The following is a 27,449-nucleotide window of genomic DNA, read 5'->3' on the forward strand; positions in this document are numbered from 1 at the left end:
CCTACAACAGGAACTTAAGACATCAGCAAGATGGCACTAACTGTTGTTGCTAAATCCTCTACATTCAATGCCGTATCCCAAGCCAACATTTCCAAGATCAATGCCTGCAGTTGGCTACACAGGCAGGCCAAACTTGTCACATGCACAATGCCAGTTTCTCAAAGAGTATACCAAGCCCTATCATGGGAAGGGGTCACAAAGCAGGCAGATTAAAAAAAAGTTTAAGGAAGCTTTTAAGTTGCCTTCAAGCAATGTCATAATCCCCACTGACGAACTTTTGGGAATCTTTCTCCTATAATGACTCAAGTGGCAGAGCAGAATTTAGCATAACATTGTGAATGTTATGCATTAGTTGTGGCAAAAGGAGCATTCCACCTCACCAACTACCCAACCACTCCCTCAGATACCAGCTGTCTCATCTACCAGAAGACTGAGGTTGTAACACCTGCCTTACTAGCCATCCCAGACCTATAAAAACCAGACTGGAAACAAGTCATCCTCAAAATTAGGTATTTCCTAAGGATGTACTAAGATAATTTATAGCATTCAATTAAGTTATAAACTGCCAAGAACCCACCATCAACATCCTGAAGGGCAGGAGTGGGGAAACCATTGACTAGAAACTCCATGGGCCAATCACATGAACACTGTAGCTACAACAGCAGGTCAGAGGCAGAGTAAACTTCAGAGGCAGAGTAAACTGGAGTGCCTCACTTCCTAATAACCAAAGTTTTACCAACATATACAAAACACATTTAGAAAGGATGATAGAATATACTCCATTTACCTGTAAGCATGTAGCTTCAAAAGGATACTCAAAAAGCTGAACACTACCCAAGACAAAACATTGCAATTGACCATCACACTGAATGTTCATTCCTCTCCCAATGCACAATTGTTGCAGTGTGTGACATTTGCCAAATGCTCTGCAGTTAGTCATAAGACTACAAGACATAGGAGCATTATTAGGAGATGTAGGAGTCAATGATTTGAATGATGGAATTGATTACTTTGTTGCAAAATTTGCAGAAGATATGAAGATAGGTGGAGGGGCAGGTAGTTGAAAAAGTAAGGCTACAGAGGAACTGAGACAGATTAGGAGAATGAGCAAAGAAATGGCAGATGGAATACAGTGTCAAGAAGTATGTGCAATCTGCTAGAAGAAATTAAAGGGTTGAATATTTTCTAGAGAGAAAATACAAAAACCTGAGGTGCAAAGGGACTCGGGAGTCCTTGTGCATAATTCCCTAAAAGTTAATTTGCAGGTTGAATCTTGGTGAGGAAGGCAAAAGCAATGTTATCATTCATTTCAATAGGATTAGAATACAACAGCAAGGATGTAATGTTGAGACTTTATAAAGCACTGGCGTGCCCTTACTCGGAGTAATGTGAGCGGTTTTGAAACCCTTATCTAAGAAAGGATGTGCTGACATTGGACAGGGTTCAAAGGCAGTTTGCGAAAATGATTCTGGAATTGAAAGGCTTGTCACATGAAGAGCATTTGATGGCTCTGGACTTGTATTCACTAAAATTCAGTAGAATGAGGGGTGACCTCATTGAAATCTATCAAGTGGTGAAAGGCCTTGTTAGAATGGATGCGGATGTATGGAGGATGCTCCCCAGTAGGAGAATCTAAGACCAAATGACACCGCTTCAGAATAGAAGGGTGTCCTTTTAGAACCGAAATAAGGAGGAATTTCTTTAGCAACAGAGCGGCGAATCTATGGAATTCTTTGCCATAGGCAGCAGTGGAGGCCAAATCTTTATGTGTATTTAAGGCAGAATCAATTATTTCTTGATTGGTCAGGGCTGGAAGGGATATGGAGAGAAGGCAGGAGATTAGGGCTGAGAGGGAAATTGGATCAGCTCTGGCGGAGTAGACTCAATGGGCCAAATGGCCTAATTCTGCTCCTACACCTTACTGTCTTATAATCAGGCCATTCGAATCTGCTCTGCCATTCTACCCTGGCTGATTTATTATCCCTCTCAACTCCAGTCTCCTGCCTTCTCCCCATAAACTTTGACACCTTGACTAATCAAGAACCTAACCACCTCTGTTTTAAATATATACAATGACTTGTCCTCCACAGCTGTCTGAGGCTATGTCCTCTGATACAAGACTTACCTACTATAGGAAACATCTTCACATCCACTCTATGTCTTTCAATGTTCGATAGGTTTCAATGAGATCACACACCCCACTCCCCCCCCCCCATTCTTCTAAACTCCAGCGAGTACAGGCCTGAGCTATCAAACAACTCCTCATATGCCAAGCCTTTCATTCCCAGAATCTGTCTTGTGAACCGCTTCTGGACCCTCTTCAATGCGAGCACATCTTTTCTTAGATAAGAGGTCCAAAACTGCTCGCAGTACTCCAAATGCAGTCCGACCAATGCCTCATAAAGTCTCTGCATTATATCATTCTTTTTAATACTCTCATATTAAAGCAATGAATGCCAACATTGCTTTTGGCTTCCCTACCACAAGTTAACATTTAGGGAATCCTGAACAAGGACGCCAACCTCTGATTTTTGAATTTTCTCCTTGTTTACAAAATAGTCTACACCTTTACTCCTTCTACCAAAATGTGTGACCATACCTGTCCCTGCACTAGATTTCATCTGCCACTTCACTGCCCATTCGCCCAATCTGTCCAAGTTCTTCTGAAGACTCAACACTATCTGCCCCTCCACCTGTCTTGATATTGTCTGCAAAGTTGGCAACTAAGCCATCAATTCCATCATCCAAATCAAAATCGGGTTTAATATCACTGCATAATATCATCAGAATTTGTTGTCTTTGCGGTAGCAGTACAATGTATACAGTGCAAAACAACGTTAATGTTCTGGCTCACATTTTTATTGCTATATTAAGGGTATTTCATTTTAGCAGTCTGTTCTGTTTTCAGCCTGTGGGTTATTGTTGAAGATAAGGGATACTGAGGAATGTGCGTCATCCAATTAGGAAAGTTGGTCTTGTTTTTTTTTTGTTCAGCTGGAGATGAAGAGACAAGACGCTGGGGAGAACTGTTTATAGGATTCAACCCAGTGGGAGACCATGATTCGATAGAGCCAGGCGCCGAGATTGACTGGGGATCAGTGAATATGAATTTTGGGAAGAGTTGAGATCCAAATTATGCACATTTGACTCTTTAATTATAATAGGCCCTTTTTGGGTTTTTTTTCTTTACTAACCCTTTAAGTTAAGATTCATAAATAAGTGTGTGTATGCACACACGTGCATACATGAAGACACACAAAAATCAGATGGCAGAGGAGAACCGGCTGTTCCCAATTCATTGAATGTGTGCCTTCAGGCTCCTGTACCTCTTTCCTGATTGGAGCAATGAGAACAGGACAAGTCCTATGTGATGAGGGTCCCCAAAGATGGATGCCACCTTTTTGAGGCATCACTCCTTGAAGATGTCCTGAATACTATAGAGGCTAGCATCCATAATGGAGCTGACTATGTTTACAGCACTCTGCAGTTTACTTCAATCTTGTGCAGTAGCACCCCCCTACCCGCAGAAGACAGTGATGCAGCCAGTTAGAATGCTCTCCTTAGTACATTTGTACGAATTTGCAAGTGTCTTTGCTGATATGCCAAATTTCCTCAAGCTCACCAAAGACACTCACAAATATTAGCCACTGATGTGCCTTCTTTGACACTAAACATGAAAAGCAGTTGTCCCAATACTGACCCCTGTGGAACACCACTTGTCACTGGCAGCCAACCAGAAAAGGGCCCCTTTATCAGAATCAAATACAGTATCACTGGCATATTTCATGAAGTTTGTTAACTTTACAGCAGCAGTACAATGAAAAACATGATAAATATAGAGAAAAATCTAAGTCACATTAAATATATATGTCTATTAAATAATTAAGTTAAATTAAGTAGTGCAAAATAACAAAAATAAAATAGTAGTGAGGTAGTGTTCATGGGTTCAGTGTTCATTTAGAAAATGAATGGCAGAGGGGAAGAAGCTGTTCCTGAATCGCTGAGTGTGTAACTTCAGGCTTCTGTACCTACTTTCTGATGATAACAGTGTGAAGAGAGCATGTCACAGGTGGTGGGGGGATTCTTAATGATGGACACCACCTTCCTGAGGCATTGACTCTTTGTCAATCTTGACTCAGCCAATCTTCTATCCTTGCTAGCATCTTTCCTGTAATCTCATGGTCTCTTATCTTCTTAAGCAGCCTCATTTACTGCACTTGTCAAAAGCCTTCTGAAAATCCAAGTGCAGAACACCCACAGACTCTCCTTTGTTTATCCTGTCAGTTAATTCCTCAAAATAATTTCAGACTTGCCACACAAATTTTCCCCTTAAGGAAACCATGCTGCCTTTGTGCTTAAATGATATTACCTCTTACTAAGAGAAATCAAGTGACATATGAACTCAATGCCTTCTATGCACACTTTGCCTGTCAACACAGAGGATACTTCATGAACTCCCACAGCCCCAATGACCCTGTGATTTCAGTCTCTGAGGCTGACGTGAGAGCATCCTTCAGGAAGGTGAACCAACAGAAAGCACCTGGTCCTGATGGGATACCTGGTCAAGTACGAAAGACCTCTGCTGATCAATTGGCTAGAGTATTCACCAACAACTTTAACCTCTTGCTTCAGCCGTCTCAGTATCCACCTGCTTCAATCACATCAGTGCCTAAGAAAACATGGTATCCTGCCTCACTGACCCACATCCAGTAGCATTTACATCAACTGTGATGAAGTGTTTTGAGAGGTTGCTCAATACATCAATTCCTGCCCGAGAAGCATCCTGGATCCACTCCAATTTGCCTATAAGCACAAGTCCACAGCAGGTGCCATTTTATTGTCTCTTCATGTAGCCCCAGAACACCTGGACAGCAAAGATGCATATATCAGGATGCTCTTTACTGAACTCAGCATTCAATACCATCATCCTCTCAAAACTAATCAATAAGCTTTAAGACCCTGACCTCAGTACCTTTGTATAATTACATCTTTGTTTCCTTACATGCAGGCCGCAGTCAGTTCAGATTGGCAACATCTCCATCAGCACAGGTGCACTACAAGGCTATATGCTTAGTCCCCTGCTCTAGTCACTTTATTCTTATGACTGTGTGGCTAACAACAGCTCCAATGTTATATTCAAGTTTGCTGACAGCACCACTGTCATTGGCCAAATCAAGTTGATGACAAATCAGTATATAGGAGGGAGACTGAAGATGTGGCTGCATGGTGCCACAACAACCTGTCACTCAATGTCAGCAAGACCAAGCAGCTGATTATTACCTTCAGGAGGAGGAAACTGGAGGTCCACGAGCCAGTCCTCATCAGGGGATCAGAGGAGGAGAAGGTCAGCAATTTTAAATTACTCAGTGTTATAATTTCAGAGGACCTGCCCTGGGCCCAGCACGCAAGGGCAATTACAAACAAAACATATAGCTCCTCTACTTTCTTATAAGTTCACAAATATTGGGCGTGACATCCAAAACTTTGGCAAACCTCAATAGATGTGTGAGGAGTATACTGACTAGCTGCATCATGGCCTTGAATGGAAAACACTATAATATGTAGTAGTAAATATGACCCAGTTCACCACATGTAAAACCTTCTCTACCACTGAGCACATCCACACAGAGCACTGTCACAGGAAGAGCCACACCATCCCCTTTGCCTACTTGCCTGCCCTTTTGATACAATGTGCATCCTTGAATGTTAAGCTCCCAACTATGATCTTCTTTCAGCCATGACTTACTGATGCCCAAAACATCCTACTTGCCAATTTCTAACTGAGCTACAAGATAATCTACTTTATTCTGTATACTGCATGCATTCAAATATACCTTTATTTCTCTATTCTTTGCCCTTTTCGATTGCCCACAGGTTATACTTCAACTCATCCCACCAAATACAATGCTCCTATCATCTGCCTGACCTTTCTCACTACACACTGCATCTATTGGATACCAACTGCCCATCTTCATCCCTATTACACTGTTCCCACCCCCTTGCCAAAATAGTTTAAACCCTCCCCAACAGCTCTTGCAAACCTGCCTGCAAGGATACCGATTCCCCCTCAGGTGCAGGTGTAATCTGGCCATTTTGTACAGGTCATACCTACCTCAGAAGAGATCCCTACAATCCAAAAGTCTGAAACCCTGCCCCCTGAATCACTCTTTCAGCCACTCATTTATCTGCACTATCATCCTACCCTACCCTGACTAGTACATGGCACTTGGAGGCCCTGCTTTTCAGCCTCTTCCACAACTTTCTTTACTCACTGCACAGGATCTCTTCCCCCTTTCTACCCATGTCATTTGTGCTAATGTGCACCATGATCTCTGGCTGTTCACACTCCCTCTTAAGAATATTCGGCAGCTGTTCTGAGCCATCCTTCATCCTAGCACTTGGCAGACAACACACCATCCTGGCCTCCATCTTGTGGCCCAAAACAATCTCGTCCATCTCCCTAACCATCGAGTCTCCTCTTACGGATGCTCTGCCCAGCTTCACTCTACTTTGCTGAGCCAGCCACAGTGCCACTGGCCTGGCTGCTGCTGCTGTTCCCTGAGAGGTCACTCTCCACCCCCCCCCCCCCCCCCCCCCAGCGGTATCCAAAAGGGTATTACTTGCTGCTGAGGGGAATGGCCATGGGGGAACTCTGCACTAACTGCTTGCTCTCCTTACTTCTCCTGGTTTTCCTACTACCTGAAGTCTGCACTCTAGGTGTGAACACCTCAATAAAAGTCTCATCTACGAGGTTTGAAGTCTCCCAAATGATCCCAAGTACATCCAGTTCTAGTTCCAGTTCCTTGACCTCGGTCAGGAGGTGAAGTTGGGTGCACTTTACTCCAAATGTAGTCATCAGGGAGACCATTAGGTACCCTGTCATCCTACATCTTACAGGAGAATTCCACTGCCTTAATTATCTTCCTGTCTAAAGTTGTTAGCCAAACTGTATAAATTGAGTTAAGCTCGAGTTCTGCAAACAACTAATTGACTCCAAAAGACTCCGCACCTTCAGCCTACACCTATTCTCACTGAAACCAGCTGAGCCAAAGCCTGACTGCTCTCACAAGGACCCATTTCGCTTACATCTTCCCTCCTTTTACTGGCCCTTACTAATTTGCTTATCACCTTACCAATCACCCACTCGGCAGACAAGTCCTGACAGGCCCTGGTTGCTTTTTAAACCTGGCATATAAAGGATCCTAACAGCTTCTAAACCAAAGAGCAGTACCACCTAGAACAGGGGTTCCCAACCAGGGGTCCATGGACCCCTTGCTTAATTGTGTTGATCCATGGCACAATAAAAGGTTGGGAATCCTTGACCTAGAAGGACAATTGGAGCAGAGTACAGTCTGCAGGTAACCAAGTTGCGCACCAACTGGCTGGCAAATGTATTGCTGGTCCTTCATTATTGGAAACTTCTTCAAATAGCACCACAAGCATAGCTTAAGCATTAGTCGGCAACATTTCCAAAAGGTAGTTTATTATCATCATCAGGGGCAGTTAGGGATGTGCAACAAAGAGTGGCCTTGACAGGAATGAAAGTGGATAAACAGAAAATTACAAGTAAAATCTAGGTAATATTCCTGATTATTATATGATCAGCCTCTGGAATAAAGAGCCACATTGGCAACTTTAGGATCATAAAATTGCCAGTGATTTTTGTCACCTTAGAGTGAATAAAACTTTGCAGCAGATTTTAAATGGTATTGTTACATCTCAACATCTTCATGAAATGCATGAAGGGGTACAAAAATCTTACCAATTGCCAAGGCAACAATAGAAGAAGATTTGAATCTTGAAGGTTAAAAGATTACCAAGAAACAATGGTTATTTGAAGCCCATTTTAGCTATGCACCCAATACTATTTCAGGATGTGGACTTTGCTGCTGAGGTCAGCATATACTACCCATCAATCATTGCCCCTGAACAGTGGACTGCTAGTAATTTTCAAATGCAAGATATGTACTAAGACATGGGCCAGGCCAGCAAACATAACAGAGTACCATCCCTAAAAGAAAAATTAGTAAACTAATAAGAGTTTTATGGTGATCCAGTAGTTTCATGATCCTTACAAAATACATTTGCTTCTAAAATGCTTTATATCTTTTGTTCTTGTCAATCCCACCATAAAAGCATTTTTAAAAAACTAAACCAATGTAAATAAAAACCATTTGTACTTAAATAAATGGGTCACTTACCTGATTTATTGCATGTAAACAATCTAGAATAGTTAGATGGTAGGTGGAATTCCCAAAGGAGGCATCTCTACAAAACAAAGAGACCAAGTAAAATATTTCAGAGTATGTCAACACTTTACTGAGAACCCATTGGTCAAGTAACAGATAAAAAATATACTCAAACGATGCACATATATGTAGCATTTTATTTGATCATGCGTATCAGTTAACAAAACTGAGAAAAATGTTTAAACCAATTCATTGTATGATTTGTTCTATTCAATAGTCCACCCTGAAGAATTAACAAATTAATATCTTAAAGGATTTGTCACTAATAAGAATGTAAACAGGAGTATAATATTGCCAAAAAGCTATACGAGTCTGCTCCATTGTTTAATTAGATGCTGGTCAATCTAATCTTAGCCTCAAGAGTTCTTTCACGCTCTCCCTGCATTCCTGGAATCTATGCTGTAACAAACCACAAACAGCTAAACTTTAATACAGTTCAGATAACTGATCTTAAATAAAATGGTCCGGTCATAATAGCAAGCTAGGATTCCCTGATCAAAGTCCATTAACCCATTCTAGTTAACAGCAGGAATGAGTCCGTAAAATACTACAGTGCCTACTTCATTTCATCTGAAGAATTTCCAATTTTCATATTTACTTATTTCCTTTATCAAAGGAAGCTTTTTTTCCCCCAGGGCAGAAGGGAAAAAATTGGGAAATTTCAGATAACTATCAAATGAAACTGGGATGGTGAGAGAAAGAAACAAGAGCACCATCCATCAGCCAGTAAAGGGAGCAATAAGAGGGCGTAGCTCTTAAAAATCAATCTTTTACAGGAATTAGAGGAACAGAGAACGACTGGGAGAGGGAAGCAGTAAAAGTTATCTGAAATGGGGCATATCCAAATAAAATTCCAACAATATTCTGCTCTAATTCTAACTGATTTATGAACTTTTTACATCTCAAATCAACTCTGGAAAACAGGAAACAACAAACACTTGAGAATCATGGCAATAGCAATAGAACAGTCTATCCATAATCAACCTACAAGTATAATTAGTTCTTTCCAGAGAATGAGTCATGGAGATACTGACTGGAATGCTGAGTGCCAAAATAGTGACAATGTGCACACATTTTGGATACAAAGACATTTAGGGATCAAAATAAAATGCATCAACAATCCTACTTCTCTCCAAAGATCCCAATGTACTGAAATTAGAACACTCTTTGCTAGAGTATTAATTTCTCAGATACAAAGTAACAAACCTACTCCAAAGACTGAACTTAAAATAATATACAAAATATTTTTAAAATATGATACAAAATGGCAGTTTAACATGCCTTGCTTAAATATATCAATGATACCAAAATCCACTGTAGAATTGTTTGTAAATTTTCTGTGTAGAGTCTAGAAAATGGAGTAAAAAACCAAATACAGACTTAAAAGTATTAGAAAATTGGTCTATGAGAACCAGATGATGAAATAAATGTGACAAGGAATTTATTTTTCTGGAAAAGAAACCCAATGCAAAAGTGGATAGTACATGGAATGCACTGCTAGGATAGTAACAGAGATGGATTCAATTATAGTGTTAAAACAAAGAGTACCTGAAATTAAAGATTATGCAGGACTATGGGGAGAGCAGTGGAGTGCTTTTGCACAGAGCCAATATAGACTCAACAGATATCCTTTCATTCTTGAACTAGTCTGTGATCAGAAATACAGCAGGTCCTTCAACCCTATCAATCAATTTGATTTTGGTCTTAACTCCACTCTCCTGCCTGATCCCCAAAGATCCTGGATGCACTGTAGTCCACAAAAATCTGTCAGCCTACACACAAGACTCCAATCTCTGGCATGAAGTGCTTTTCATCTCTCCCCTAAAAGAACATTCCCAGTATCCTGAGATTACCCTTTACACTTACAAATTCCAGTAAGACCAACCTTCTACCCCATGCCAGATTAAAGGAATCTGGTGTACTCAGTTTTGAATGACCAAATCTTCAAAACTAACTAGTGGAGATAATTCCAAGTATTCAGTACTCTCTCAAAATCAAGAACTTTGATTTATTTTCCAAATGGCTTATCCTTTCTTTTGCCAGAGATCTGTGGTGTTATGAGTGATGAACAGATCTGATGGAAAATGGGGTGCAGAGTTAACCATCCCCCCCCCCCCAGAGAACTATGAACTATTCCTGTAGCTATGTTGATTTATTGTATTTTGACTATTCCTGGATTATTTACCTTTCACTACAAGGACTTTACTTTGCTTGTTAACATTCCTCAGGAGACAGCAGGAGTGGCCTGATTTGATGGACACAGTCATTCAGTTGATGGCTAGCTGAGACCCCATTAGTAGGGATAAAAGACAGGTCTGGAGAGACACCTTTCAGACACACCACTGGACACTGACTGAGTGTTGTGATCCCACAAGAAGGTGGGGGCTTCGGAGACCGAATCAGGAGATTGGTCAACAAAGCTCACAGTGTGACGGCAGGGCCGGTGGGGACTTGCTTGTGTGTCCACTCATGCCAGAGTGATGAGTCCACCACAGAAGAACGGAGGGGTCATAACTGAATGGCCACAACGACACGACGGGTTAAGAAAGCCACAGAAGATTTGCCTGCTGCAGCTACCTAATCTCCCGCACTCACTCACTCTCTCTCCAACGATTACAATACAACAACTATAACTACCTCAGCACACATGAACTGAACTTTATACTTTTCTATGACAATTCATTTACCCCTAGACATCGATGGAGCTTGTTTATTATTGCTTATTATTATTCCTACACTTTTATGTTCATTATTGCTAACCTGTTTTATATGCATATTTGCATTTTTGATACTGTATTGTGTAGTTTACTAATAAACCTTTAGTTTTGGTACCACCAGACTCCAACGGATACTTCTATCTTTGCTGGTCTGACACCCAGTTACGGGGTACGTAACAGTGAAACAATGTTGTGTATTTAATATTCCAGTAATATTGTAAATATATAGTTTGATCAAGCAGCCTTGCTCATTTAAATAATTCACTATTGGTTATATGTAAGAATATATGAATTGCATTCATCATGACACTACCAGGTGATGCACGTGTGCCTCGCCTAATGAATGAAGTTAGACTTCCATTTTTCAGCTCTCGTTTTCATTTGAATTAACGTTTTGAAGCTACAACATGTAGAAATATCAGAAACCTCACTAGCATGTAGTTTTACATGACTCTTGTGTACCATATTGCATGAAGCTGACAAATTGACATGCCTAGATCAGTTATAATTTAAATCACATCCTGGCCTGACTGAAGATATTACCATTAAGAGGCAGCTTGAATTACCTGACAAGTACAGCAACATAACCTTCGGGTTACCAGCAAGAGAAAATCTGCAGATGCTGGAAATCTGAGCAACACACACAAAATGCTGATAGAACTCAGCAGGCCTGGCAGCATCTATGGAAAAAAGTGGAATCGATATTTCTGGCTGAAACCCTTCAACAGGACTGGAGAAAAAAAAATATCTGAGAAGTAGATGTGAAAGGAGAGGTGAGGAGTGTCAGAGGGAGGTGATGGACGGTCAAGGAGATAACATGAGAGAGGGACAAGGGGATGGGAAATGGTGAAGGGTGGGGCATTACTGGAAGTTTGAGAAATCGATGTTCATGCCATCTCCTTGCCCGTCCATCACCTCCCTGTGGTATTCCTTCCTCCCACCACCCCACTTTTTCTTTCTTCCATGGCCTTCCGTCTTTTTCCATCAATCAACTTCTTAGCCCTTTGCTTCATCCCTCCCCTCCAAGTTTCACCTAGCACCTGGCGTTTCTCTCTATCAGTATTCTTTTAAGTGATTTTAGTAAAAAAAAAAGTGCCACTGTAATGCACTGATTGGGCTAACTGGAGGTCACAAACAGACAAACAGGGCATGAGAGTTTTAGTAGTACATAAATTTGTTAAGTTATTTTTTGGGGCCTGGGAACATTCAAATTTTTTTCCCATATAAAGTAATGGTAATTGCTTCTCCACTTTACACCATTTCGGCTTATGAAAGGTTTCAAGGAACGTTCTACTTTCCAATAGCAGGGAAACCTACTACCAAGACCAAAATAATAGGCCAGATCACTACACCTGCCAAACAGCAGTTACTGTAGCTGTTACCCATTAACAGCATTCCATCTCAGATAGTGGGAAGGCAAGTTTCCACTACTAGCCTTTAGATTTCCCTCCCCACCTGAGAGTAGTCCTTCATTGTGGTTTCAAAGAGCTGAATCACTTATCTTTTTGTCAGCAAGTTAACCTCCACTACTGGTGATCCACAATATTAAACTCATTTGGTAAAAGGCAGCAGTCTCTAGCTGAGTGGGAACCCAGAAAGCAACTGGAACCATGACTCAGCCTGGAACTTGATTTTTTTGAGGTACAGGGGAAGGGAAAGAGTGAAGCAAGAGTACAGAATCCTTCATGAAGTTTTTAAGACTGACTGGGCTTCAACTCATGCACATAATTTATCTACTCGTTTATCTACTCAGCTGTCAAGACTTATTTTCTTCTATCTAGTAAAAATTTTGATGTATTACTTTTCCTCACCAATCTGTGTCTGCATTATAATGCATCATTTCTGAATACAAAGAATTTGTGGGCAATTAATCTTTCTATTCCTATTGGCAATACAGGCAGTCCCAGGGTTACGTATGAGTTCAGTTCCTGAGTCTGTCTTTAAGTCGGATTTGTACGTAAGTCGGAACAAGTACATCCAGTATTATTTAGCGTCAGTTAGTCAAACGTTTGTCTTAGTATACAGTACATATTTTACCTTTCTGTGCATATAAAACATTTAAGAAACGTATGTATTCCAATAATTAAACCACTGCGTTGCTTAGTAATAATTGTAGCTTTCATCGGGGCAGGGCCTTTCACATGCTCCATTATTCTCACTTTATCCGTTATCCTTTAAAATTATTCCGATCGTTGACTGACTGTAGCCTAATGCTTTTCCAATGATGGAGTTTCATCTCTTTCCAAACACTTTATTTTTTCCACTTTATTTTCAATCGCGATCACTTCCCATCAATGGAACAGAAACACTGTGGGCAGCGGGTCCCAACCTGCGCCGGCTTCTGAGGTCCGCTGGGTCCCAAGGACCGCTGTACTGATTTCCCTGGGTCCTAAACTGCACCGCACTGAGACACACAGGTTAAATGCGACAAGTGGGGGCTGTGCTGGGTTTGGGTATTTGATCCTCCACAATATTCCGTGTGGGAATTTAAACTGGAGGTGGCAGTGTTTTTTTTTACAAGGCCGAGTTGCGAGCTTGACATCAACCCGGCATGGATGGTATGGAGTCACTGGATCAACAGCAACCCAGCACACAGGAGTAGTCTGTCCTAAATCGAACTCGGGAACCTCCATTCTCTAGCCTGGCGCTGATCTGACTGCACCACCAGCCGACTGAAACAGGGGTGGGTTAGGGTTGATCTTACTAAGAAAAATTTAAGCCAAATACAAAGTTAAACACTCAGCACAGTGTCAATGGCAATGACTTAAAATGGCGGACGGCATCATGATCCAACTTAAAATAGAGCAAAGCGTTCCCCTTCCTCAGTTCGTAAGTACGAGTTGTTCATAAGTCAGACGTTCATAACTCTGGGACTACCTGTATTTATCTTTTTATGTCTAGGCCATGCAATGATCTCAGGTAACTGTAAAACAGTCTGTTATGTACCTTTAGGGTTCATATTTTCTGGTGGACAATCACTTAAAATGTCAGGGGAATAAGACTGACTTTTGGACACTTTCAGCTGTTACAAAGAGAGAGGGGAGGGGAGAGGGGGAGGGGGGAGAGAGAAACTGCTCGAAAGATTGATGTTATGGTTTCTCTGAAAGTTGTTTACCTTTCTGCAAGGACACCTGCCTGCTTGTTAAAATTCCTACAAAGGGAGGAGGATGGAGCAGGTTGATGGACCGCCAGTGTCCAACATGTGGAGATAAAAACCAGGTCCGCTGTTACACAGGAGACACACCACGAGATACGTAAGGTTTTGGAGACTGGATGAGCTTGTTGGACCCACAGGAAGGTGGGGGTTTCGGGGAAATCTATCAGCGGCTCACAGTGTGAAAAGGTGCGACCGGTGGGGAATTATTTGTGTGTCCATCCTTGCCGGGGTGATAATTCCACCACTGAAGAACGGTCATACGTTATGGTCATAGTTGGTGACAACAGGATTTCAGAAGACAACGGGAAAATCAACGGCATCAGCTCACCTCTCTCTCTCTCTCCCCCCACAATGTTACTCAACTAACTACCTCGAACTGAACTGAACTCTCTTCATCATTGTAAGACTGTACCCACTTTACCCCTAGGTTTGAAAGAGCCGAGTTTTGTTCCTATTTCTAGATATCATTGCTAACCTTTTCAATATATTTGCATTTATATTACTGTATTGCTTAGTTACTAATAAACATTATTAGCTTATAGCAATACCAGACTCCACTGTGTTCTCCATTTCTGCTGGTTCTTTAACCCATCACAGGGTATGTGACAAGTCATATGTTGACACTGCACAGTAGAGGGCATCATAGGCTCAGAAATAGCAATATTACAAATTTAAAACAATAGGCTTTTTCTAAAATGAGGAGCAAAATGGAGCAAATAATTTTTATTCAGCAAAGTCACTTCACAATTGAAGTTTCAGAGCACTTCCAAATAAATTTTGGTTGTCTTCATGAGCCACTCACCAATTGTTCTGACAGTAATACTCAGGAAGATGTTTAAGCTACATTGGAAAGCACTTGTGTGAGATGGAAATTATAGTGGAATGCTTATAATCTCATTGTGCATCTGTGTGCTGTTACGAAGAGCTAAAACGTGATCATCAGTACATTCTGATGACATCTCACAACGAACTGATAGCCGACATGGAGTTTGGCACACTCAATGCAAAACAGTAGAACTGTATGCACGTCACTGTAACTATTCAGAAAATGGCTGGCTAACCAAGTGTTCTTTGATGTAACTCACCATACCAGATTTTGTTGTTAGGGAAAGTATAACTGATTGAACCAAACAGGCCAAAAGATTTTAGGTTGAAAGACAAAGTGAAAGCCCTTCTTGTTCAGAAATGAGAATCTCCCCCCGCACTACTGATGGATCCCTCACCCATATCTTCTCAATTTCCAGCACTTCTGCCCTCGCCCTGTCCCCTTCACCTCACAATTTCCTCCCCAGGAAATCACCTACTTCCTCACCAGACTATGTATCCAACATATAATTTTTTATCAACTGGATCCCATCCCTTCCCCACTTTCCAAAAGGATCAGTCTGTGACCCCCTTTTCCAATCATTCTCCCCCTTGGCATTCTCTTGCACAACTTCAAAAAGGTGTAACACCTCCCCTCACCACCATCCAGGGCCATAAACAGCTCTTCCTAGTGAGGTATTCCCTCTACTGGCCATCACCCACAAACTCCTCCAAAAAATTTCCCTACTACCTCCCTCCCTTTATTCCATCTTCGTTTCTTACTAGAATCTATCATTTTCAGTCCTTTCTCATTTCAACTTATTACCTTCCAGTTTCTGACACCACTTATACTTTCTGCCTTCCTTCAACTTCCTATCTCCCCCTACCCTCACCTATATCCACTCATCAGAAATGACTCTTGGTCCACCTTTCCCTCCATTTTTTCTCTTGTATATTGGCCATCTCTCCACAATCTTTCAGACCAGATAAAGGGTGTGACCAAAAACAGTGATAACTTCCTTCCAAATGTGCTGCCTGGCCTGCGATGCTCCTCCAGTGCTTTGTATGGTGGTCCAGATTCCAGCATTTTCAGTCCATAAAAGGATAAAAGACTGAACCTTTTATTGACTTGTGAACCAAGCAAACAGGTCATTTTCATCTAACCCATGACTAGTTGCTCCAAAAGATTCTCCATAAATCACAAAAAAACAGAAGAACTGAATTAGCATTACATTTTTAACAACTACTGTATCAGGCAATTAGTTACTTTTCCCCCATTAGAGCTACTTTTGCAGTTTTTTCCCTCACTTTTCTATTAAAATAAATGATTAAACCCTTTCAAAGTAGTAAACTAAATCAGTGCAACAAGAGCACATGCTGAGGATATTATTTCTAGCCCCACCCTAGAAATAATGACAGAACTCCAAATAACCTCAGAAATCCCAGCTTTTAGTACTGTTACGAGTGATGGTTAGACCTGATGGACAATGGGGTACAGAGTTAACCATTCCCCCCCCCCCCCGAGAAACATGAACTATTACTGTTGCTATGCTGACCATGAGAAAGAGAGATGGAAAAACACACAAAAACATCAGCGACAGATAAGAGAGAGGGGGAAATTGCTGATTAACCGTATTGTGACTCTTTTTTTGAATTACTGTTTCGCTGCAAGGACAATAGTTTGCTCATAAACATTCCTCAGTGGATTGAAGGAGTGGCCTTATTTGATAGACACAGTCATTCAGGAGTGATGGACAGCTGAGTCCCTGTGAGTAGGGATAAAAGACAGGTCTGTAGAGACACCCTCCAGAAACGCCAGTGGACACTGTTGGAACCCACAAGAAAGGTGGGGGCTTCGGAGACCGAACCAGGAGGTCGGTCATCCACTCATGCCAGAGTGACGAGTCCACCACAGAAGAACGGTCTAGCAGAAGGACGGAGAGGTCATATCTGAATGACCACACCGATACGACGGATTAAGAAAGCAAAGGAAGGTTTGCCTGACTGTAGCTGTTACATCTTGCTCGCTCTCTCTCCGATTACAATACAACAACTATAACTACATCAGCACTCATGAACTGAACTTTATACTTTTCTATGACAATTTATTTACCCCTAGACATCGATAGAGCTTGTTTATTATTGATTATTATTATTATTCCTACACTTTTAGGTTTATTACTGCTAACTGGTTTTATATGTATATTTGCATTATTGATATGGTTTTGCTTATTTTTATTAATAAACACCTTTAGTATAGTATCACCAGACTCCAACGGATACTTCTTTCTCGGCTGGTTAGACACCCAGTTACAGGGTACGTAACAGTATTTACACCAGTCTAAATCAGTAATGGCATCATTTGCTCCATTACTCATGCTGCTCATGGAGTCCGAGGAAGCACAAACCTCCACAATTTTCACAACATTCAACCTGGAAAATATGCTCCAGCTTTTGCTGGGTTAAGCCTAGCACATGCATGCCAGATTCCATTTAAATGACAGCAAACATTTACTCCCAGGAGCAAGGTAAATAATAAAAAAGCAATTACTCTAGATAAGTATATGAAATTAAGTCTTTAGCATATGGGAGTGCCTCAAGCAAAGGAAAAAAAATATAAATAGCTTTTAAATACGTTTTCAACCCCTTCAAATGAATTTCCTCCAAATGTTGCAATAAACCCCTCCGCTTTACTTTCAAGTTTTCTCACATTCAGCAGATTATGATACAATTTAAAAGCATTCTTTGCCATGCCTCAAGAAAGGGCATAAAGACAGCTAAAACCACATCACAGGTTGCAGGAGAAGGTAGCAAGTGAAACAGTCACAATTCTAAATTGTGTAAGGAAATAAAAACAACTAAAAAGACAAAACCAACAGCCACATCAATTAATACATTACAACCACCCAACTAAAGAAATCAATACAGATCTCAACATTACAACAGGTATATACGTGCAAATGTGATTTATCTATTATATGTTTGATCTAGTTCAACTTGATAAAATCCAAGGTATGCATCGTCACCTCAGGTACATAATCACAAAAGCACAAGTAAATTAAAAATACATATTCATTGTAACTAAAATCAAAATATGTACATAGGTTTCTCAACAGAAACCTGAAAAATAATCTCTAAATTTAACAGTTCATGCAGACATTAAGGTTCCAGTTCCACATTGCATCAACTTTTGTCCGGATCAGTAATATTCAGATTAATGTCATTTTCTTTTACCGCCCATGTACACATACAGTTTAGAAATGGGACTATATGTCTCTCAGATCCTTGGCTGTCTTGTATTCTTTTTTTTTAAAAAAACAACTTTAACCCTATATTCTCCTCTGCCCCAGGAAACTTTTGATACTTCCTTTTCAAGAATCTATATCTAACACTAACATATAAATCTAGAAAACTAAGTCTGTGAGAAAGAATTCCAATGATTCATAAAACTAAGCAAGGACAAAATTTCATAGCTGAGCAATCTTACCGCTATCTCCAATTCTGAATTCATCCCCAAGAAAGAATGCCACCTTCACGTTCACCACATCAGAGACCCTACAAGTTTTGTATGCTTCACTTCAACAAGTACAGGTGGCCCCTGTTTTTCCAAATGTTCACTTTACGACAGCTCGCTGTTATGGAAGACCTACATTAGTACCTGTTTTCGCTAACCAAAAGAGGATTTTCACTTTTACGAAAAAAAGACTGCCACTTTATACGTGTGTTTACCCGAGAGAGACTACCATGACCATGAATCCTTGTGCGGGCAGTTGTGTGTGCATGCATGTACGTACGTACGCATGTATGCGTGAACGTGCCATTCCCACCCCCCCCAAAATCGATTTTGGCTTGCTGTCTTCCAGATTTTGATAAGGGAAACTACACCATGAATGCAATATTTCTTCTTTATATAGGCTGTATATTTATCATATTATTCCTGCTTTTGTTTTAGGTTTTGTGTGTTATTTGGTATGATTTGGTAGGTTATTTTTTGAATGGTAATTGCTTCTTCTCTTTACGATATTTCGGCTTACAAACGGTTTCATAGGAACACTCTACCTTCGGATAGCGGAGGAAACCTGTACAAGGCAAGCCTATTCAATCTTTCCTTTTAAGACAATTTGCTCATTTCACCTATCAGTCTTTTAAAAAGTCATTGATCTATTTCTAACAGATTAGTAACTTTCCTTAAATAATGACCAATACAACACATGATACTCCAGATGTAAATTAAACAATTTATAGGAAGTTGAGAGCAAAGCATTTCTTCCCTCTAACAAATCACTCTTTACATCTTGCCAACCAGAACAAGACTCACTTACACCGCCATTAGCAAGTCAGTCGTCTACCCACTTTGATTTGTCACAGCACGTTTTTTTATTTTCTAGAATAACCTTCAAGATGACCCCTAATTAAACACTTTTTTTCTGAGTTTCAATATAGTACACCCATCAATTTCCTCTTATACACATCACGTTACTTCTTCAAAGAAATGCAATAAATCAGTTAAACATCATTTCCCATTTCACAAAACCAGGCTGACTTTATGTAATTATCTTGAAAATAGGGTTAGGGAGCAATGTGGCACAGAAACAGGCTCTTCAGTCTAGCATAACATGCCAAATGAATGAGGGCAGTTTGGAAAAACAAATTAATTCATCAATCTCACTAGCTAGACTTTCCAAGGACATGATGAAATTAATCAAGTCTGGAAACTTATTAGCTTGCAGCTCCAACAGTTTTCTTGGTTACCACTGCCCTGATAATCTTCAATTACTCTATATTTCTCCTTCAAAATTCACAATTTATTGCCATTTCTGGGATATCCATGGATTCCTCTATAATGAATTCCTATCCCACTTCATTTTCTATATCATCACCTTGTTATTCACACAGCCCCCAATGACCCTGTGATTTCAGTCAGAGGCCAATGTGACAGCATTTTTCAAGACAGTGAACCCACAAAAAGCATCTAGCGCTGATGAGGTACCTGGCTAAGTACTAAACATCTGTGCTAATGAACAAGCTAGCATGTTCACCAATATCTTTAACCTCTCATTTCAGCAGTCCAGGGCAGCCACTGCTTCAAGCAGGCCTCAATTATGCCCTGGGAAGAATGTGGTAACCTGCCTCAATGACTCATCTTCCAGTAGCACTTGCATCCACTGTGAAGTGCTTTGAGATGTTAGTAATGAAACACATTAATTCTTCCCTAAGAAGCAATTGGATCCACTCCAATTTGCTACAGCACAACATGTCCATAGGAGATGCCATTTACATTGGCTCTTCATTCAACTATGGAACATCTGGATACCAAGATGCATACATTAAGATGATCTTTACCGACCACAACTGGACATTCAATACCATCAACCCCTAAGAGCTAATCAATAAACTTCAACACCTTGGCCTCAATACCTCCCTGCAATTGGATCCTTGATTTCTTCACTTGCAGACCTCAGACAGTTTGGATTGGCAACAACACCATCTCCACAATCTCCTTCGGCACAGGTGCATCACAAGGTTAGCCCCCGCTCTACTCACTTTTAACTTATAACCGTGGCTAAGCACAGCTCCAATTATATATTTAAGTTTGCTAATGCATCACTGTTGTTGGTTGAATCAAAGGTGATGAGGAATCAGCATAGAGGGAGATTGAAAATCTGGCTGAGTAGCACCACAACAACTACCTCTCTCTATGTCAGCAAGACCAAGCAGCTGATTATTGACTTCAGGAGGTCAATGAGGATCAGGGATGGTGACGTACATGTACATTGATAATAAATTTACTTTGAACTTTATTAATTCCTCATTCACTTTTGACAAGACCAATAACAACTTTTAAGCTTTTTTCTCTATATACACCACTTCAACACATAAATGATCAAATTACAAAACACTGTCCTATTACAAAATAACTCTAAATGTGGTAACAATAGATAGTGCTGTGACGGTAGATTAATTGAGCAAACCAGCAAGCAGAACTGACAACTTAAAATGATTACTCATTTTAAACAAGGTCTTGCAAACAAAAATCACATGCCACGTTTCATTTGTTACAAATTGCAAAAGACGCATGAACGTTCATTTCTTCCTAGTCACTCTAAACTCATCTTTAAAATATCAACATATTGAGGAATAGAACTTCAGTGGGTAATACTTCAATCCTTTCAATTTAGCTAAAAACATTAATCATCTGGGAGGCTATGCTTGCATACAATGTTTACAGAGTAATTTAGTCCCAAAGGTACAAACTCTAGGATCAGAAGGTGCAAAACAGAGCACACAACAGTGATTTAAGATCAGTCCATGACACCAAATGCACTTACTACTTCTATTCCCAATCTGAGCCGTATCAAGGAAAATGATATTTGAAAGAGTGCAGTGGACAAGAAACACAACCAAACCATTCTCATGCCTTCAATCACATGAAACAATGCTGCAGAAATAATTCACCCTCCCTTCCACGCCCAGGCATTCCAAGTATGAGGAAAAATAAATTTCATTTTCAATACATTAAAAAATGCAATTATATAAATGGTAGATCAAGGAAACTTATTTGTGGTACTACATGGCAATCATACCTGAATGGCATGTAAGGAGGATTCTTTCCTGCTACAAGAGATCTGTAGGCCTCTTCTGGTGTCTTTCGAAGGTAAATGACCTTGTTAAAGACAGACAATAAAATTTACAATTATTTTCTGGCACCTGTAACTGCTGCAGAATTTAGACTAGCTTCAAGTTTATATTAACCCATTTAAAACTGTCTTTGCTTTCTCAAAATTTCATTCAGATAAGGTCATATATTACAAATCCCAAGCTATCTCTAGATTGTGCACGATTTCCTTTATTAATTTGCTGATAGTTTTCCTCCATCACTACGCCCATATTGCAGTCAATAAATATTAGTCATTGTTCACTTGCTGGTAACATTCCTCAGTCTACTCTTTGGAAAAATCAATTTGCAAAGATTGTTGAGACCAAGAGATTTTCCATTACAACTTTGAAGGAAATTTTTAAATGAACAACTCAGTTTATGTAACTCAGAGATACCATATGTAGTATGCTAGATAGAAATAACATTATTTGGGGAGAGAAATTGATACACAATGAATTATTAAAAAATTGTGTACTAAAAATACAGAATAGAAAATTAAACAGTAAGTACATGTATATTTGTCAATACAGGCATAGTGTTAACCACTACAGAGAGGCCAGATATTTAACAAAGTACTGTGTAATTTTAAAAGACTAATGGCCAGTGCACATATATAATATGACTCTGCACTAACATTCCTAAGAGGAATTAGTTAATGCTCAGCTGGGGATAAAACCACATGCCAATGGAATGGCAGAACTATTCATGACCATTCAATGGAACAAAACAATGACAGGTTTCCCAGCACCAACTAAAAGTTCAAATGCATGTAATTATGCCACACCCAGCATCTCTAAGTTTCTAACAATATGGTGTTCAGCTAGAATTAGAAATAAAACAGCAAAAGAGTAAGAAAATCAAAAGAAAGCAAAGAAAAAGTTGGCTTCCACTAATTACAGACTGAAAACAGGAACTTCCAATTACAAAACTACTGTAACCAGGAACCTACTGCACCACTGACCACAAGATGAAGACCTAAAAATGCACAGCAAGATGGGAAAAATAAGTCACAGACTTTGGCAAAGAATTAAAAGTTCTGCATTAATCTTTTGATATTAAGAAAAAAGGAAACACAATTGTATATCTCTGGATAAACTATGGAAGTGTGCTCCAGTCCATTAAGATCTTTAGCAGAGTTCAGTTACAAGTTGAACAATGCAAAGTTTAGTGCCTCATTTGCATAAATTTAAAGTTTAACTACATTTATTGAACACAAAATATAACCTAAACACTTGTTAAAATTAACACATATATACAGTGCCTATAAAAATGTATTCACCCTCCCTTGGAAGTTTTCATGTTTTATTGTTTTACAACATTAAATCAATGGATTTAGTTTGGCTTTTTTTTGACACTGATCGACAGAAAAAGACTATTTTGTGTCAAAGAGAAAACAAAGTGATCCAAATTATTTACAACTATAAAGCACAAAATAATTGATTGCATAAGTATTCACCCCCTTTAATATGGCACATCAAGTCATCACTCGTGCAGCTAACTGCTTTTATAAGTCACATAATTAGTTAATGGAGATATGTTTTTGGAGACCAGTGTGCAATCAAGATGCTTCAATTGATTGCAGTTAAAATACACCTGTATCTGGAAGGTCCAACTGCTGGTGAAATGGTATCCTGGCAAAAACTACACCATGAAGACAAAAGAACACTCCAAGCAACTCCATGAAAAGCACAAATCAGGAGATGGATGCAGGAAAATTTTCGAAATACTGAATATCCATTGGAAGTACAGCTAAGTCAATCATCAAGATATGGAAAGAACACGGCATAGCTGCAAATCTGCCTAGAGCAGGTTGTTCTCAAAAACTGAGTGATCATGCAAGAAGGGGGACTAGTGAGGGAGGAGTTACAAGCTTCAGTGGCTGAGATGGGAGAGACAGCGCATGCAACTGTTGCCAGAGTACTTCAACAGTTGCAGCTTTATAGGAAAATGGCAAAGAGAAAGCCACTGTTGAAAAAAACTCACATGAAATCATGGCTAGAGTTTGTCAGAAGGTATGTGAGAGACTCTAGTCATCTGGAAGGTGGTCCTATTGTCTAATGAAACCAAATTTCAGCTTTTTGACCATCAGACTAAATGCTATGTTTGGCATAAGACAAACCACACACATCAAAAACACACCATCCCTACCGTGAAGCATAGTGGTGGCTGCATCATGCTGTGGGGATACTTCACCCCCTGGGAGGCTTGAGAAGGTAGAGGTAAAATGAATGCAGGAAAACACAGGGAAATCCTGGAGGAAAACCTGACGCAGTCTGAAAGAGGACTGTGACTTCTGACACGATCTGTTTTCCAGCAAGACAATGGCCCCAAGCTTAAAGCCGAAGCTACACAGGAATGACTTAAAAACAAGTCAGAGTCCAGACCTCAATCCAATTGAGAATTTGTGGCTGGACTTGAAAAGGGTTGTTCACTCATGATCCCTATGCATTCTGACAGAGCTTGAGCAGTTTTGTAAAGATGAATGGGGAAAAATTGCAGTATCCAGATGTGCAAAGCTGATGGAGACTTATCCACACAGACTCAAGGCTGTAATTACTGCCAAAGGTGCATCTTGAAGGGGGTGAATACTTATGCAATTAATTATTTTGTGCTCCACAGTGACAGAGCAAGTATGGCACCGATGCAAAGTTCAAATGGACTATGAGACTGTGAGAGAAAAATTCATAGACTCCTACATGATATAATGCACAAACAACAATATTATTTGTAGCTGTTTATATAGGCATATAGTTGTATAGCTGTTTATAACCTACAAGGCAGCTAACAGCGCTTCATTTTTTTTTGCCAGTATCCAGCAGAGAGAGAGAGAGAGAGAGAGAGAGAGAGAGAGAGAGAGAGAGAGAGTGTGTGTGTATATGTGTGTGTGTGTGTATGTGTGTGTGTATGTGTGTGTGTATGTGTGTGTGTATGTGTGTGTGTATGTGTGTGTGTATGTGTGTGTGTATGTGTGTGTGTATGTGTGTGTGTATGTGTGTGTGTCTGTGTGTATGTGTGTGTCTGTGTGTGTGTGTATGTGTGTGTGTGTGTGTGTGTGTGTGTGTGTGTATGTGTGTACGTGTCTAGAGTTGGATAAGAACCAGAATTTGCACTTGGACAAAGATTTGAGAGGGCCCAGCAGGATCCCTGAGCATCTTAAGGTCAAACACATTAGATAAACAGGAAAAGAGAGCCTACATCAAGATCATCCACTTCCTTCAACAAGCAAACGTAAAACAAATAAACATTTCAGTATGCAACACGAGTAAATCTGCAGATGCTGGAAATAAATAAAAAACACAAAATGCTGGCAGAACTCAGCAGGCCAGACAGCATCTATGGGAGGAGGTAGTGATGACGTTTCAGGCCGAAACCCTTCATCAGGAGTGAAGTAACATGGGATGGTCGAGGGGGGATAAGAAGTGGGGGGAGGGATGAAGTAGAAAGCTAGGAAGTGATAGGCTGGAAGGAAATGGGCTGGGGGAAGGTAGAGAATTATGGGAAATAAAAGAGAAAGAAAGGTAGGACTCGGGGGGAGATTATAGTGAGGGGGGAAAAAAGAGAAAGAGAACCAGACTAAAATTATAGGTAGGGATAAGGTAAGGGGGGGGCAGGGGTATCAACTGAGGTCTGTGAGTTGAATGTTCATGTCGGCAGGTAGGAGGCTACCTAGGTGGGAGATAAGGTATTGCTCCATCAACCTGTGTGTGGCCTCATCTTGACGGTAGAGGAGGCCATGGGCAGACGTGTCGGAGAGGGAGTGGTTGTGGAATTGAAGTGTGTGGCCACAGGGAGATCCCGCCACTGCTGGAGGACTGAGCGCCGGTGTTCGGCGAAACATTCTCCCAGTCTGCGGCTAGCCTAGGTAGCCTCCTACCTGCCAGCATGAACATTCAACTCACAGACCTCCGTTGATACCCCTGCCCCCACTTACCCCATCTATAATTTTAGTCTGGTTCTCTTTCTCTCTCTTTTCCCCCCTCACTATAATCTCCCCGCAGCCCTACCTATCTTTCTCTTTTATTTCCCATAATTCTCCACCTTCCCCCAGCCCATTTCCCTCCAGCCTATCACTTCCCAGCTCTCTACTTCATCCCTCCCCTCACTTCTTATTCCTCCCCCCCTCGACCATCCCATGTTACTTCACGCCTGATAAAGGGTTTCAGCCTGAAACGTCCCCACTACCTCCTCCCATAGATGCTGTCTGGTGGCCTGCTGAGTTCTGCCAGCATTTTGTGTTTTTTTAAACATTTCAGTATATTAAGTTTAATAACTAACTTGTTCTCTGTGTATGTCACTTGCAGATCGATTGTGGCAAATACATTCATATGTTGTGAAGGTGTGTGTGTTCATGTGTATATGATATATAGGAATTGCTTTCCATGCCAAGGGTGTGCACCACTGACACTACCCAGCAAAATGGTATGATTATTATTTGGATATTAAAAGACAAGTGCATGTTAATTCAAAGTTGTGAAATTATTGTACTGCTGCCCAAGGCCAGTGAAGAGCCCTCTGTCACAATATCCATACAGAATATTTCTGTGAATCTGGTGAGCTCTTCAGCTATCACCAACAGAACAACCTGTATGCATAAATAAATCATTTATTTAATTCTATACAGAATTAAATTTGGCATTTACTCACAGCAACACTGCAATTATCTTGCCATGAACTTAAAATAAATTAACACAGTACAAGAAATCAAAATGAAACAGCCAAAAAGCTGGAGGCCCAGGCTGTAAAATTATATTGCTAATGGTGGCCGCAGGTTTTGTGCACCATAGACCTGTTGAGTGGCAAAAGTTCTATTAGTGTGCAAAACTCAAAGAATCAAAATAAATACAATGGAAATTCATGGCAACTAAAAACAATAATCCAATTTGCACCACTCATCTTCAGGACTACTTTGGCTAAAGGCCAAATTTATCCATTCCCTTCCAACCCAATTGATTACTCGTCTCAGCCTCACTCCAACATGAAACTTAAAACAAGTTACCAAGGCTCTGGTCTAACCACTAACAACAAGCCCTTCAAGATTTGAATGAAACAGACATCAGTTTACTACCTCTTGTCAACTACCTCAGTATCAGATGGAACCTTACTCCCCAAGACAACATGCAAATCTAAAATGAAAAAAATACTTTATGCCACAGAAACAAGAATAAACACTCTCACTTAGTAACTGGACTAGAAAGCAAGACACTGTTGCTCAACTTTTAGGTCTAATACATAACAATTTTGAAGATAAACTTCTAAACAATGTGCCATCATTATCAAATATTTGTCAGTAACAGTGCAGTACAGTATGATGAAGTGACCAATCAAAATAATAGCTAGTAAAACTCTGCAGCTTGACAGAATCTATTTGAAAATCTAAAAAGCTAAACCCACGGGAAGAAATGAAACTAAATTATTTGAACGCTCTGTAGAGAAGACACTGGTAACAACTCAGCCTTTGCAACTATGTTAGAGACGGTGGTACAATGCAAAATAACATCTACATAAGGTATTTATGTGCTGAAGTACTTCACTGCATTCCATTCATGAGTATTTAAAGTATCCACTTGAGCATTTCTTTTTTCATCTGTCAGCAAGGAAGTCAAAAGATCCACACAACCTTGTATTGTTTGTAATGACTCAGCTCCAAAACAACAGTGATATTTTAACAATTTTGCCATCAGTGGTAGCCTACAACATTCAAGGCAGAATGGGTGGAGCGGCTCTGTTGGTAAAAATAATATCAAATACTTAGAAAGATGTAAAGTCCTTGTGGATAGCGTTAAGAAACTGCAAGGGTAAAAAAAAACCCTGATGAGTTACATACAGACAGTAGCCAGGATCTGAAGTACATATTACAATGGGAA

The 27,449-nt window shown here is 40.2% G+C and overlaps 1 protein-coding gene and 1 long non-coding RNA gene across 3 annotated transcripts in view; one reads left to right on the forward strand and one right to left on the reverse strand.

Annotated features, from left to right (window-relative positions):
• Positions 1 to 11,089, forward strand: part of LOC132402089 (uncharacterized) — a 108,315-nt gene extending 97,226 nt beyond the window's left edge. The window contains exons 2-3 of the long non-coding RNA XR_009514804.1: positions 5,009 to 5,344; positions 10,478 to 11,089. This is a non-coding gene — a long non-coding RNA (uncharacterized LOC132402089). The remainder of the gene's footprint in view (positions 1 to 5,008; positions 5,345 to 10,477) is intronic.
• The window catches only part of cdc14ab (cell division cycle 14Ab), a 120,990-nt gene that overhangs the window by 70,204 nt on the left and 23,337 nt on the right, over positions 1 to 27,449 (reverse strand). For both annotated transcript variants that reach the window (XR_009514803.1, XM_059984644.1), the window contains exons 5-6: positions 21,512 to 21,591; positions 8,202 to 8,268 (exon numbers count right to left, since the gene is read on the reverse strand). Coding sequence is in view for 1 of the 2 variants with exons in the window: in XM_059984644.1 (XP_059840627.1) it covers positions 8,202 to 8,268; positions 21,512 to 21,591 (147 nt within the window). In the remaining variant the exon portion in view is untranslated. The remainder of the gene's footprint in view (positions 1 to 8,201; positions 8,269 to 21,511; positions 21,592 to 27,449) is intronic.

Source organism: Hypanus sabinus, chromosome 11 (genome assembly GCF_030144855.1).
Source record: "Hypanus sabinus isolate sHypSab1 chromosome 11, sHypSab1.hap1, whole genome shotgun sequence".
Lineage (NCBI taxonomy): Eukaryota > Metazoa > Chordata > Chondrichthyes > Myliobatiformes > Dasyatidae > Hypanus > Hypanus sabinus.